General features: G+C 37.6%; 1 protein-coding gene across 2 annotated transcripts in view; it reads left to right on the top strand.

The window, feature by feature from the left end:
• Nucleotides 1-13,422, top strand: part of srbd1 (S1 RNA binding domain 1) — a 272,374-nt gene extending 258,952 nt beyond the window's left edge. For both annotated transcript variants that reach the window (XM_072580647.1, XM_072580646.1), the window contains 2 exons: nt 7,114-7,298; nt 12,101-13,422. In XM_072580647.1, the coding sequence (XP_072436748.1) occupies nt 7,114-7,298; nt 12,101-12,390 (475 nt within the window). In that variant the 3' untranslated portion in view covers nt 12,391-13,422. The remainder of the gene's footprint in view (nt 1-7,113; nt 7,299-12,100) is intronic.
• The last annotated feature ends 580 nt before the right edge of the window (nt 13,423-14,002 follow it).

The following is a 14,002-nucleotide window of genomic DNA, read 5'->3' as shown; positions in this document are numbered from 1 at the left end:
ACTGTCAGCAAGCCTCCAAAGTGAGATTATGGCTTATTTAGTACTTACCTGTACTGGGAATAATTTCACCCAATTGCAATTTTTAGATTAGGCTATGGTATAATATTTTTATTAGTATATTTGAGTTCTTTGCTAAACTGCTCATGGAACCAAAAATGGTATATTCTATGAATGAAGCAATTACTGGAAGTGGCACATAATATTAAGAAAACTGGTTATAGAGTGAGAAGATATTTAGAAACTTCTATTGGAATACCTATGGCATGAAATACAGTTTTGTAACAATGGAGCTGTTAATGCCATCTAGGAGGTTATGTTGGGTCTAATAATTTAGTGTTTAATGATTCAGTACTTTGGGAATGAATTTTGCAGCTATATAGTATAGTTTTTTGTGAAAACTATATAAATTATTGGCCTGCATCTATTTCTATACTCTTATCTCCATGTTTAATTTTTATCCACACAATTTTCAAATTGGCAAACTGGGTTTTTAAAATTTATTACTCCAACAATGAGTTGCATCCTCTAGATATTTCTCAGATTCTTGGCAATTATTCACCAAACCATGGCTGTGCTGTGTTTTTTTTGCTGTAACAACCAAAGTGGAGATTGAATCCTGTAGTGTTGACATGAAACTGAATCAAATGCTAGCAGTCTAACCAACTGTGTTAATTGACTGTAAGACATAGGGCAAATGGCCTACTTCAGCTCCTATAAAGTCTATTCCACCATTCAGTGAGATCATGTTTGATCTAATAATCCTCAACTCCATTTTTTCCCTTTTCCCCATAACTCTATTTTCTTACTGATTTAAAAAGTCTGTCTCAGCCTTCAATATGCTTAATGACCCAGCCTCAACAGCCTTCTGTGATAATGAATTCAGTATTCAGATTCAGTACCTTGAGAGAAAAGACTCCGGCTCACCTGTGTCTTAAATGTGCGACCTCTTATTCTGAGATTCCTACACCTTCTCACAAGGGGAAACAACCTTTCCACATGTACCTTGTCAAATCCTATACAAACCTTGTATTTTCAATAAGGTCACCTCTCATTCTTCTTTCACTAAGCAAGTATAGGCCCAATTTACTGCACCTCTCATAAGATATTGCCTCATAACAGGAATCAGCCTCGTGACCCTTCCCTGAACTGCCTCCAATGCCAACACATCTTCCCTTTATAAGGAATCTAAACTGTTCACAATATTCCAGATGTGGTCAGACCTAGTACCTGAATAGTTTCAGTGAAACCTGCCTAATTTTATACTCCATTCCCTTTGAAATGAAGGACAGCATTCCATTTGCCTTCCCTGTTAAATGCTGAAAGCAGAAATGTGTCTGAGACACACGTACAACATCTCCATTTCCTCTGTTCTGTAGCTTTCAGCAGTCTTCCTCCATTTAAATAACACTACGCTCCTCCAATTTTCCTGGCAAAGTGCATAATGTCATTTTTCCCACATTCTATTTCATCTGCCAATTTTTTTGCCCATTCGCTTAACCTGTCAGTATTCTTCTGTAGACTCTTTGCAGCATTGTCACCACTTGTCTTCCCACCTATTTTTTGTCAGTCAGAAACTTGGTGATCGTACATTCACACCAATCATCCAAGTCATTAATACATTGTAAATCGTTGTGGCTGCAGCACTGTTCCCTGTGGCACTCCACTTGTTACAGGTTGCCATCCTGAAAATGCCCACCTTATCCCAGCTCTGTCTCTCTTAATAACCAATCATCTACCCATTCTAATATACTACCTCCAACACCTTGGACTTTTATCTGTTTAAGTAGCCTAATGTGTGGTATTGTCTCAAATACCTTCTGAAAATTCAAATATATTGCACCCAATGCTTCCCTTTTATCCTTCTGGTTGCCTCTTCTCAGATATCTAGTAAGTTTGCCAGGTATGATTTCTTCTTCACGATGTGATGCTGACTCTGCTAGATCATTTTATACATTTCTAAATTGTCTGCTAGTATGTCCTTTATAATTGACTCTAACATTTTCCAGACATTAAACTAACTGGTCTATAGCTACCTGATTTTTGTCTCCTACTCTATTAAAATAAAGGTAACACGTTGGCAGTTTTCTAATTCTATGGGAGTGTTCTAGAATCTAAGAATTCATGGAAGATAACTAGTGCATCCACTGTCTTTGTAGCTACTTCATTTCATAACTGTTGGACAACTGGAGTAGCCGATGCTTCTGAATTGTAACCCTTGGGTCCTCATAAGTGTTTCACCTGCAGTCACACCCACCTTTCCCTATTACAGACCAGTTCTGAGTTACCTCGTCTGATGGTTGTGAACACCCTCTGGAGTAAAGTCTCCAGGTAATCTTTCCCTATCCTTGATATGGTACAGTGTCCACAACTCCGATTCCAGCTCCTCAATTCTGATCTGAAGTTCCTTGTGCTGCAAGCACTTACTGATCACATTGGTACCCATTGTCTTATACATGTTAAAGCAGTAACACGTCACCCATCCTGCCGTGGCTATCACATTCTATTTGAGTTGTGAGTTAAAAATCACCAGTGTCAATCTCTTGGTTAAGTGGTTCTTTTTGAAAAGGAAAAAAATCTATATGTGTAAATCACTTCTAGGGCCCCTCAGGGTTCTGGCATTGTTTTGGCGAAGGCACTGTGCCTTTGAGCACAAATCAAAGCCTTTACTTTTACTTCAAAGTCAAGATATATTCACCAGTCAGTGCTTTCCCAACACACATGCCACACTGTTGTTTGTGGTGTTACTCTGCCCCTGTTCTCTCTGCAGATAGGCCACTCAATCCACAATTTCAGTCTATCCTCTCCCACTGTCCTCTTGTTTTGGAAAGTTTACTACTTGCAGTAAATCCTTTTTAAAGCACTTTGTCTCCCTTAGCACAGAATTTCCACTTTAAACAAAATTTCCAACCATCGTCAGGAACTTACTCAGCCTTCATCTTGCATTGGCCATCCTCCATACAAACCATGTGGTGACAGAATTACCTTTCTTATAGAGGTCTGTCCAGACAACCTGTATATCTGCAGTGATCAATACCTCATTTATCATTGGAATTTGGTGCTAAATTTTAACAGCCAGCACGAGGCAGCTACCTCCTTTAATTAGGCTATTTTAGTACTTGAAGGCTGCTGTCCCAATTAGACTTGAACACTAAAAGCTGAACTAAGAAAGAATGCATCAGTTGAATTTCCACTTTGAACCAAAGACCACACCACGCACACTGAAATGGGATAATTACAGAGTTCACTATATTTAAAGAAATTCTGATGAAAGTATGTTCAATACATTTAAATTAATTCTTAATCTCTTAATATGTTAAAAAAACAGAATATTTGCAATCAGTGTCCCACATCAAAGATACCTCATCCTTTATAAACACTAGGAGTCATGAATCAACCTGTAAACTGATTGATAACCCACTGTAATCATAGATTGTGGACGAAGTCAATAATGCCAAGACTATAATAATGCATAAACCAACAGATATCCCTCGATATTGTATGTATCATTCTTTTTCAACTCAGAGTCAGAGCACACTGATTTCTTTTTTTTCAAGATTTGAAGGACAGTGGTTTTAACTGACTTGACAGTTAGATATAATAGACAGACAGTTCCTTAGATCTTATCCACCATTTATGCAAATGAATATCTACTCTTAACAATGATAAGTTGCACACTATGAAATACAAACCTTGCTGCATCAAAAATGGGGTTTGTTTTAGCTCTGCACTGAGTCAATTGACCCTGCTTGGTTTGTTCATAACATGTATGTAAATTGCTTCCAGGACATCTCTGGGTTCTGGCACCATTTTAGTAAAAGCACTGTGCCCTTCAGTCTCTAAATATTCAGGCAATAATGTCTATCTCATTGTGAACCAGGAACCACAAGAATACTTGATAGAGTATCATAAGAAGGAGATTAAGGAAAGTATGGTAATATTAAAGAAACAAGTTTCTCTTGGTTTATTTGCCCAATTTGTGACCAGTTATAATCCAGATAACTGGTTAAGATCTCTTTCTGTAAAAGGCAATAGAATAGACATAGCTTAAGCATTCACATAAGAATCTAAACTGGCTCTTCTCAGATTTTGATATTAAGCTTTTGGCCAATGGTGTTCTTCACATTCAAGGCCATCATTTTGCCATATAGAGTCTGAATCTTTAGAGAAAATGTTATAACATACCCATATGTAGTATGGTTGTACTACGCTCAATAAAGGGAAGAACTACAGGTCAGACTTAATAGTATTTCTCCTCAATTGAAGATTTCAATTTAATTAAGATTAGACGTTTTCTGGTAGATGTAGTACATATTTTAAAAGATATGAATTACATTTGGATGGAATTTTACAAGGCTGTTATGTACAATTAAATTATCTAGGTGCTGTCCTGCACCACAGTAGTGAAGCTCAATTGCTTTCGAGATGTCATCTGAACCAGGATATTATATTACAGGCTATAAGTCACTTCAGTTCAACTGTTATTATAGTAGTAATGGTATATTTGTACTAATTTTTAAATGGTTATGGTGCTGTAACATCTGTGTGGCTACAGAATCTGCTAAAGTCTAGCAGTCTACACCATGACAGTCGTTTGAAGAGGCAATTAAGTCCTGAAATAGGATGGGGGAGTACAACAGAAGCCATGATGAAAGCCTTTTGACATATCAATATATAACAAGAAGAGTTAGTGCTAGGTTTCATGTAGCAAACTGATTAGTGGTCTAGGAAAAATATGTAGGCAGACTGTTTTACAGGAACCTAGGAAAAGATGTAATTAGAAAAGACTGTTTAGCTACCAAGCTCACTTTTTTCCCACAGATCATGGACTCCAGGTCAACAGTTTAACCCTGGGTAACCTCCATATTCTTTGATTCTCAAAAGATGTTCAAACAAATATCCAACTGTATTCATTTATCCATGGTTCTCCTATATTCAACTGAATCCTGCTTCTCACTATGTGACATTCCTGTTTGATTCACTCACAGAATGTCGGCATTGCTGACAAGGGCTGTTGTCTGTAAAGAAATGACACATTTCATGGAACTGTTTGTGCCAGTTTCAATCATGTCCAGCCCTGGACCCAACTGAATATTTATCCGTGTATATATGACAATTGTGTAACTACTTTTGCTGGGATCTGTTTCAGTGGGTTTTTTTCCCAATAATTGTTTTGATTGATGCTCATTTAACACAGTTCTTTGCTTATTAAAGCAGCTCCTCTTAGTCAACAGTGTTAAAAATGTGAAGGTTAAGGTCCTGAATCAATACTCCCAACCCCTGCACCCCTAACACTGTATTTTCTCAAATGTATCTAATTCTCTTTGCAGCTTAGAGTTGAAGGGTGTGGTGCTGGGAGAGCACAGCCGGTCAGGCAGCATCCGAGGAGCAGGAGAGTCGACGTTTTGGGCAAAAGCCCTTGTCTCCGAAATGTCGACTCTCCTGCTCCTCGGATGTTGCCTGACCGGCTGTGCTTTCCCAGCAACATACTCTTCGACTCTGATCTCCAGCATTTGCAGTCCTCACATTCTCCTCTTCACAGCTTAGAGTCCTATGTCCCTCAGCCTTGTGGTTTGAACTTGTTCCCATAAGCCAAAGTCCATTTTGTCTTGAAAATGCACATATGAGGCATAAATTTAATCCTGCTTGTCCAATTGAACCTAGGTGAATGAGCAATTAAAATCACTTGGAATTTACCTGCTGGTGGCTGGTTACCTTCCCACAGGTTACTGTTGAGCCTACTGTTCTTAGCAAATGCTAAGAAAACACTGTGGGAAGCCGTAAATGTGTAGACTGGGTCCCTTGGATGTCACCATGCTTCAACTGTTATCTTAACCAGAGGCCTGCATGGAAAAACCACTGTGGCCTTTCTACCAAGTCAACCAAATAAATCTAAACTCCCCTAAACAAATGTTTTGGCTCCTGTTGATGCTTCTCCAAGCATCAGAAATCAAGTTGAAGTTTCCAATAACTTGATTTGAGCTCCCCCCACCCCGTCGTCAGCTAATGACTGAACTGAGTGCCTGGGACTATTCCTGCCTCTTAACATTCTACTCCACCTGCTGAGCTTTGGACAAAAACCTAACTATGTCTATGCAGATGAGGGCTAAAATCTCCTGACTCCTCTTCCGGCACACATGTCTGCTGCCCCAAGTTAAAATTAGAACTTTTTTCCAAATGTGGCCTTGTCTGTGATGCATGCAATGTTAGAATAACTTAGAATCTAATCCTTTTGACACGGAATCTGTTTTTGATTAGCTTTTTGGAAACTGTTTGATATCAACTGGAAACTTATAGTGAACAATAGTAATTGTACTTGCATCCTTTTCCTTTTCCACATGTGCTAATAACCATCATTTTAATCATGTTCATGTGTTTGTTACTTTACTGTTCCAAAATGCATTGGTTTACATCTGTCTACATTAAAATCCAACTACTGTTTATTAGCCCATCTGGGCCAAATCTTCGTGAAAACTTTTTTTTACTCTTTACATTAATCACTTAATTTTTGAGAAGTACCAAATATCATTAAAGTTGAGAAATGAATGAAAAGATTAGATAGATCAGAACTTATTGACAGGATAATAGGTTTAGGTTTTTAAATTCTGCAGATCGTAAGAGGAAGGAAACACTGAAGGAGATGGAGTGTTCTATAGCTTCGAGGTACTGGGAAGGAATGAATACAAGTCAGAGAAGGATACGTTTAGTCCTGCTTCCAAACACTGAGGATGCGTAGAGAAGGAAGTGTTTGGAGTTTAGAGGAAAAGGTCCTGAAGCTCCAGGAATCATGAGCACAGCTTTTTGTATTTAACATTACCGTCTGTTTCCTATTTCCAAACTAGTTTTTAAATCCATTTGTTTCATTAATTTCATGATCTATAACTTAACAATCTTACTTTTAATCTATCAATCTACTTCAGACAGGTGATAGCTTTGACAATTGTCTGTCTAGTGGCTCACTGATAATGGCTTGTTCCCACAGTCAGAATACTTTCCTAACTTTATCTGATGAACTTTTTATAAATTTTCATTAATTCCTAAGTAGTATTGTGAAGGATTTTTTTTACAGCATTAAGCCTTTTTATTGCATTTCATAACTTTCTTTAATTTTCCCAGGTTCTTATCCTTCATCATTGGAGATCTGTCTGACATTGGCAGGCCTGTTATGCAGTGCAATGTGAATGCAGCGCTGAAAACCCATTCAATGGAGATCTTAGCTGAAAAGTTTGAGACAACTGTACCAACACTGCAGATGATTATTGATGGACTGGTACAACCTCACGACTATGACATTAGAGCAGGTAATGAGTTCTAACAGGAAAAAATAATCACTGTGGGTAATTCAATAATATTCTTTAGTGTAATAAAATGTATATTTTTAGAACTATCTGAATTTATATGTTGTTTGTAAAATCCTTAGCTATGATTGTCAAGATTTCTTTTAACAACCTGTCTGCTTGAATTTACTCCTGTTGGTAGTAATCTAACATCCAAATTCTACAACCAATCCCAAATGAATTATCTAGTTATAAGCTGAAAATGTGTTGCTGGAAAAGCGCAGCAGGCCAGGCAGCATCCAACCAAATATTACATTGTTACCTTAAACAGAAAAATTAGTGCTGTATCGGGTAGTTTTGCTAGCTTTTAACTCTTAAAGATACAATATCCCTTACACCTTCATAATATTACATAAGAACATAAGAAATAGGAGCAGGAGTCAGCCATCAGGCCTATTGAGCCTGCTCTGCCATTCAATAAGATCATTTCATGGACTCAGCTCCATGTACCCGCCCACCATTACCCTTACTTCCTTCAATGTTCAAACATCTATCTGTGCTTTAAGAACATTCATCAAGGTAGCCTCAACTGCTTCACTGGGCAGGGAATTCCACACATTTACAACCCTTTGGGTGAAGAAGTTCCTCCTCATATCAGTCCTAAATCTGTTCCTCCTTATTTTGAGGCTATGCCCCCTAGCTCTAGTTTCAACTGCCAGTGTGAAACAACCTCCCTGCTTCTATTTTATTTATTCTGTTCATAATTGTATATAAACATTGAGCCAAAATATCAATTGTTTCTCTGACTGCAGAAGCTACCTGACTTGTGTTTTCTGTTTTTATCTCCACTTCATTTTTGCTGTTAGTTAGTTCTGTTCCAGTAAATTCCAAACTAACATATCTTTTAAGAAAGATTATTGAGATATAATTGCATTCTGGTCTGGTTCCAATACCACAGATCTACCAGCATAATACTTCTGTAATTTAATTGTTTGTGGTTTTCAGAAAACAATAAAAAGTTCCGAAAAAGTATATCAAAATGTCAGATAATTGCTATGTTTCTCATCACATAATCTTTTCGTCACAGAAATTCAAAACACTTCAGTACAATCTTAAAATCAGTTATAATTTTGCTTAGAGTATATCGGTTCTGGATATAGATGACATCTGTAAAAATAAGCCAATTTATTTTGTGATCAGTACTGTTATGTTTTCTGATCATTATGTTAATGCCATTCACATATGCAATTAAGGACTTTGTACCACATTTGTTTTCTTCTGTGAGATTTGTTTTCACACTTCACCTTCTCAAGATGGTTATTTCTAAAAGGCAGACATGTAGTAGGCTGAAATACTCAACAGAACAACAACAAGCAGGTTACTCAGCTTTTCACACAATCTGCCAGATCTGTTGTGCGCACAGAAGTATTTGTGGTTGTTAGATTAGTGGAATCAGAAACAGATGACTGGTTCTGGAGTGGATATTAACAGAAAACGATTGTTATTTAATTTCTCCTCACTTTTTTTATTTTGCTAATTCTTTTCCTTGCCAAATAGCCATAATTATGCTTGAGTGCTCGTAAGTAGACTGAAGAATAAAGTTGTGATACTGAGAGGTTTAACAGAAGGTGCGTGCTAAGCCGGAACTAAATGATATATACAAATTAGTTGTTTTAAAAAATGTAGAAAGACATTTAAAAAGAACCATGATTGACAGCATGAGGTGTCCACACGTCATGTCTATACAAGAGTATTTCTAATACCTTTGTACATTTATTACCCTGCATTTATTAAGATTTGAAACTCATAATAGGTACGTTTAGGTAAGTAGTTACAGTTCAATACTTCCACCTGTGGGGATGCAGTTTAGAAATAATTCAGGATTTCCCATACTACCTCAACTTGCTAAGCAACAAACTGAATGGCACAGTTCCAGAAATGGCCAGATCCATTTACTGACATGTGCTTTAAAAAGGGGTGCTGAAATCACCTCCACTCCTGTGTTAGATGGATGTGTGTGCATGTGAAGTGATAACCTTTTGGTATTGATTACAACCCATCATTGGATACTACTTCCAAAGTTGATATTTCCATAGGGGTCAAGGTGGTGAAATATGATCAAAACTCATACGGTTTTGCTGGATTATGATTTTTTTACACCTTCAGGGAGAGAGAAAAGGGAAGAAATGTCAATTTTTAGCAAACTGATGCATGGTCCGACATTTTACTAATTATTGCCTTATTCAAATGATATTGTCCATTAACCTTAGAATCATCTTTTTCCGCCAAAAGGAGGCATAGAAAAGTTAATCCACTGAAGTATAGTGTGATTTACCTCTCTACTTCCCTTGATAAGTGCAACTTCCCCTTCCTCCAAGGATGCAGCCCATCGCCATACATCTTGGCACCCATGTCTTTTTTCAAAAATTGCTACTTCGCAACTCTGAATTTCAAAAATTGAAGTTTACTTGAGTGTTTTTGCCATTCTATATAATTTTCACTCTCCAACAGTAGATTCAAAGATGTTAACAGCAGTAATGAATCTTCTCTTCTTGCTCCTGTATCATTACACATTGTGGCATCATTGCACAAAAGGATTTGAGTGAAGAAACCCATCAGTGGGAATATGGTGTTGTGAAGGGTACCAATCTACCTTCAGGGTATTGAATCGAAACCGTTCAAGAATTTTATCACAAGAGGAGAACTCAGTGGCAGTGACAAACTGTGCATTTTTGGAAACTCTTATCTGTCTTCTATTTACTTGCTTGGCCAGTGAAGATAACTAAACTTCTTCCTGTACCAAGTGATCTTTCATACAGTTAGTATTGGCATTTACTACTTGGGCCTCCTTCTTACATTGTTAGTGAGCTGCTTTCCTTGAGCCCTCCTCCCTGTGCCTAACAGCACTACCGCATCAGGTTTACAAACTGGAAGCTTTATGCCCTACGGTTCATCTCAGTGGCAGAACATCTACCTCCGAGTAAGTTGGTCATAGGTTGATCATAACCAGAAGAACATGGCAGCAGTGAATAGGTCATTTGGCCCTTCAAGCCTGCACCACTCAACAGATCATGGCTGAGCTGGTTGTGGTCTGAGGTCCACTTCCCTGTCTGAACCCTCTTAAATATTGGCTCCTTATCATTCAAAATTTTTCAATAAGTTTCCACACTTTAACAACCCTTAAAGAAAAATAATTCTCCTTATCTCTGCTTAAAAGAGATACCTGTAAAGTCCCCTCCAAATGATGTCTGTTTCAATAAGATCACCTCTCATTCTTCTAAAATACAAAGGAACTTAACCTGTTCAACCTTTCTAGTAAGATCCCAGGAGTGAGTTAGATTAGATTAGATTAGATTACTTAGTGTGGAAACAGGCCCTTCGGCCCAACAAGTCCACATCGCCCCGCCGAAGCGCAACCCACCCATACCCCTACATCTACCTTACCTAACACTATGGGCAATTTAGCATAGCCAATTCACCTGACCTTGAGTGAACCTTCTCTGAACTTAAAACATAGGAGAAAGAAAAGTACAGCACAGAACAGGTCCTTCAGCCTACAATGTTGTGCTGAGGATTAATCCTAAAGTAAAATAAAATAACCTTACCTACACACCCCTCAGTTCACTACTGTCCATGTGTATGTCCAACAAGTGCTTAAATGTCCCTAATGACTCTGCTTCCACCACCACTGCTGGCAATGCATTCTATGCATTCACAAGTCTTTGCATAAAGAACCAACCTTTGACGTCTCCTCTATACCTTCCTTCTAATATCTTCAAACTATGACCCCTCGTGCCAGTCAATCCTGCCATGGGGAAAAGTCTCTGGCTATTGACTCTATCCGTGCCAGTCATTACCTTGTATACCTCAATCAGGTCACCTCTCTTCCTCCTCCTCTCCAGAGAGAAAAGTCCAAGCTTAGTCAACCTCTCTTCATAAGACAAGCCCTCCAGTCCAGGCAGCATTTTGATAAACCTTCTTTGCACCCTCTCCAAAGCCTCTGTATCTTTCCTATACTAGGGCACCCAGAACTGGACACAATATTCCAAGTGTGGTCTTCACCAGGGACTTGTGGAGCTGTAGCAAAACCTCGCAGCTCTTAAGCTTGATCCCCCTGTTAATGAAAGCCACAACACCACATGCTTTCTTAACAACCCTTCTTCTGAACTTCTTCTGAAAGGGATCATCTCTTTTTCAAATAAGCAAGCCAAAACTATACAGTACTCCAGATGTGGTCTCACCACTGACCTACACAGCTGAAGTAAAATTTCCCAATTCTTATTTTCCATTACCATTGCAATAAGCAACATATATGAACATACATTTGGTACTTACATATAAACTGCTTCTTTATTTATTTACTGCAAGGAATAACTGTCATTTTAGCCAACAAGATAAATTAACAGAATTCAAAACTAATTAATTGGCATAGTCATTACTCTTGACTCTGGCTAAGCAGATATTCCATTAGCAAATGCACGTCGCCCCTGAAAATCTAGATTTACTCTAACATAATCTCAATGCATCAACCCTCAGAACTATATAAAATATATTTGATTATTTTAGCTTTTTACATCTCTGTAGAATTTTAACATATTTGCTGGTCATATTAGAGTCATTGAGTATTATGAAGTGACTTAGAAATTTAAAGAAATTTTGTTTCTTTAAAAAGCTGCCTAAACAAGACAAGGTCAAGGGAATAATTGAATAAAAAGAATTCCATTTGAACAATCCATTATTTGATCTTAGTTTCAAAATATTGTCATTTTCTTTGTCCTGCAAGAATTGAATTTTCATCTAATCTACCTTATTTTGTGTCTGTGCAGGATTTGAGCAGCAGGATTTTAAAAGGAATATTGTTTCTCTTAATGACTTGAGAGCTGGAACTGTTTTAACTGGAAGAGTGGAAAATGCTACTCTCTTTGGTGTCTTCGTTGACATTGGTGTTGGTCGATCTGGTCTGATCCCGATTCGGTACATTACAGCAGACAAGCTGCCCGCGACTACAAGACGTCGAAGTCTAGGTCTTGGACCGGGTGAAAGGGTGGAAGTTAAAGTGCTAGAGATTGACCACATAAGAAATCGTATTTCATTGGATCTTATTCGAGTTTTGTAAACAGATCAAATTTCTTTAGTCAAATTCTTAGATTTTTCATTTTTTCCCAACTTGGATTGGTAGAATTCACTGCTGTTCCCTCTGATGAATCTTAGCTTCTCAGCCCCTTTGTCATGTTGTCACTAATGCTGCAGTGCACAGCATCATCTCATAATATTTAAAGGACCTTTTTTTTTGTTTATCACATACATGTTGAAAATTTAAAAATTGATATGAGAAAATGTATTATTTGCAGCATGAATAGCCACCTAAACTTGTGCATGGACACAACTTTACTGACCAGTTTGTATATTTGAGAGTATAAGGCTTCAGCAGTATTTAATTCAGTTACCCTAAGATTACACAACTAGCTCTCATCATGTCTGTAATCTGTCCATGTACAAGTGTTTATTGCTTAAAAACTTAACAACGTCATTACCACTCATGTCTGTGGATCTGATCAAAGAGACTGAATTTACGCAACAGGCTGCATTGTCAGAATAGTACCACTAGAATTTGATATATTTCAGAAACACTGTACAAAAATCATCCAAATTTTAAAAGTTTCCCTTGATGTCAGCCTTCAGTTTTAATTCAGATAACCGCAGTTACTCTTTCAAGTAGTCACAAATAAAACCAAATTGGATGGTTTTAAGAAATGGTCTTTCCTTCAACATCCTAGTTTTAGTTGATTAATTCTTTTCATAACTGTTTTTGACATACCCAGGCTTAGCTGCAAAAAAGAAGCGTCTGTTGTAAATGAACAGCCCCATAAGGGCTAATGTTCAGAATAGTCTTTCTTATTTACATGCTTTACTGAATTAGTGCCTTTTTTTTAGACAGTCCATATAGCTATTTCTATAGCTTATTGTTGTTCCTTGCCCCTTCCTTCATTGGATGAGAAATTCACTTGTGTAAAGATTCACGAACAAAACTGATTTATTTTGATGGTCAGACGTGTCTATGTATTGTTTGAATCGTGTTTTGAATATGCTTCCATCAGACCAATTTGGATCAATGATTTTGTGGACATTAAACACCTCTGATTTTTGACCATGATTGTGTTTATTCCAGCACCTGGATGACCACCTTCTCATGTTTGGGGTGTTGTAACACATTGCTCTGGGTTTAAGTCCTACCTCACCCAGAGGTGTGCTATCCCACATTCCAAATGGGTTGATATAAAAAAAATACTATTTTTCTGATTGGGCTTTGAAATAAATAATTAGACGCCTTGAATCTGATTTTTGGGTTAAAATTGTGTCTTTACTTATATCTGGGAATTTATGCGAAAGATTATCTACCATCCCTTCTTCGAAAAAGCATTGCTTTAATGTTCAGATTCAATCTTCTGTAGAGTTAGATGCTGTAGAGCACCTGACAACACTGGTATGGACTATATTGCATTGTTGTATCTTATCTGTTGTAACAGCGGGATAAAACGTAGAATCATACAAGATAGAAGAAGCCCTTCGGCCATCGAGTCTGTACCAACTACTCTTAAATCTACACAAGCCGTACTTTCAAGCACTTGGCCTATCCAAATATTTTTTGAAAAATCGTGAGGTTTTATTTGCCTTAGCTACCCTTCCAAGCTGTGCATCACCCTCTGGGTGAAAAGATTTCCTCAAAC

The sequence above is a fragment of the Chiloscyllium punctatum genome, chromosome 11 (genome assembly GCF_047496795.1).
Source record: "Chiloscyllium punctatum isolate Juve2018m chromosome 11, sChiPun1.3, whole genome shotgun sequence".
Taxonomy (NCBI): Eukaryota; Metazoa; Chordata; class Chondrichthyes; order Orectolobiformes; family Hemiscylliidae; genus Chiloscyllium; species Chiloscyllium punctatum.
Note: the sequence above shows the minus strand (reverse complement) of the source record. Positions and strands in the feature narration are given on the sequence as shown.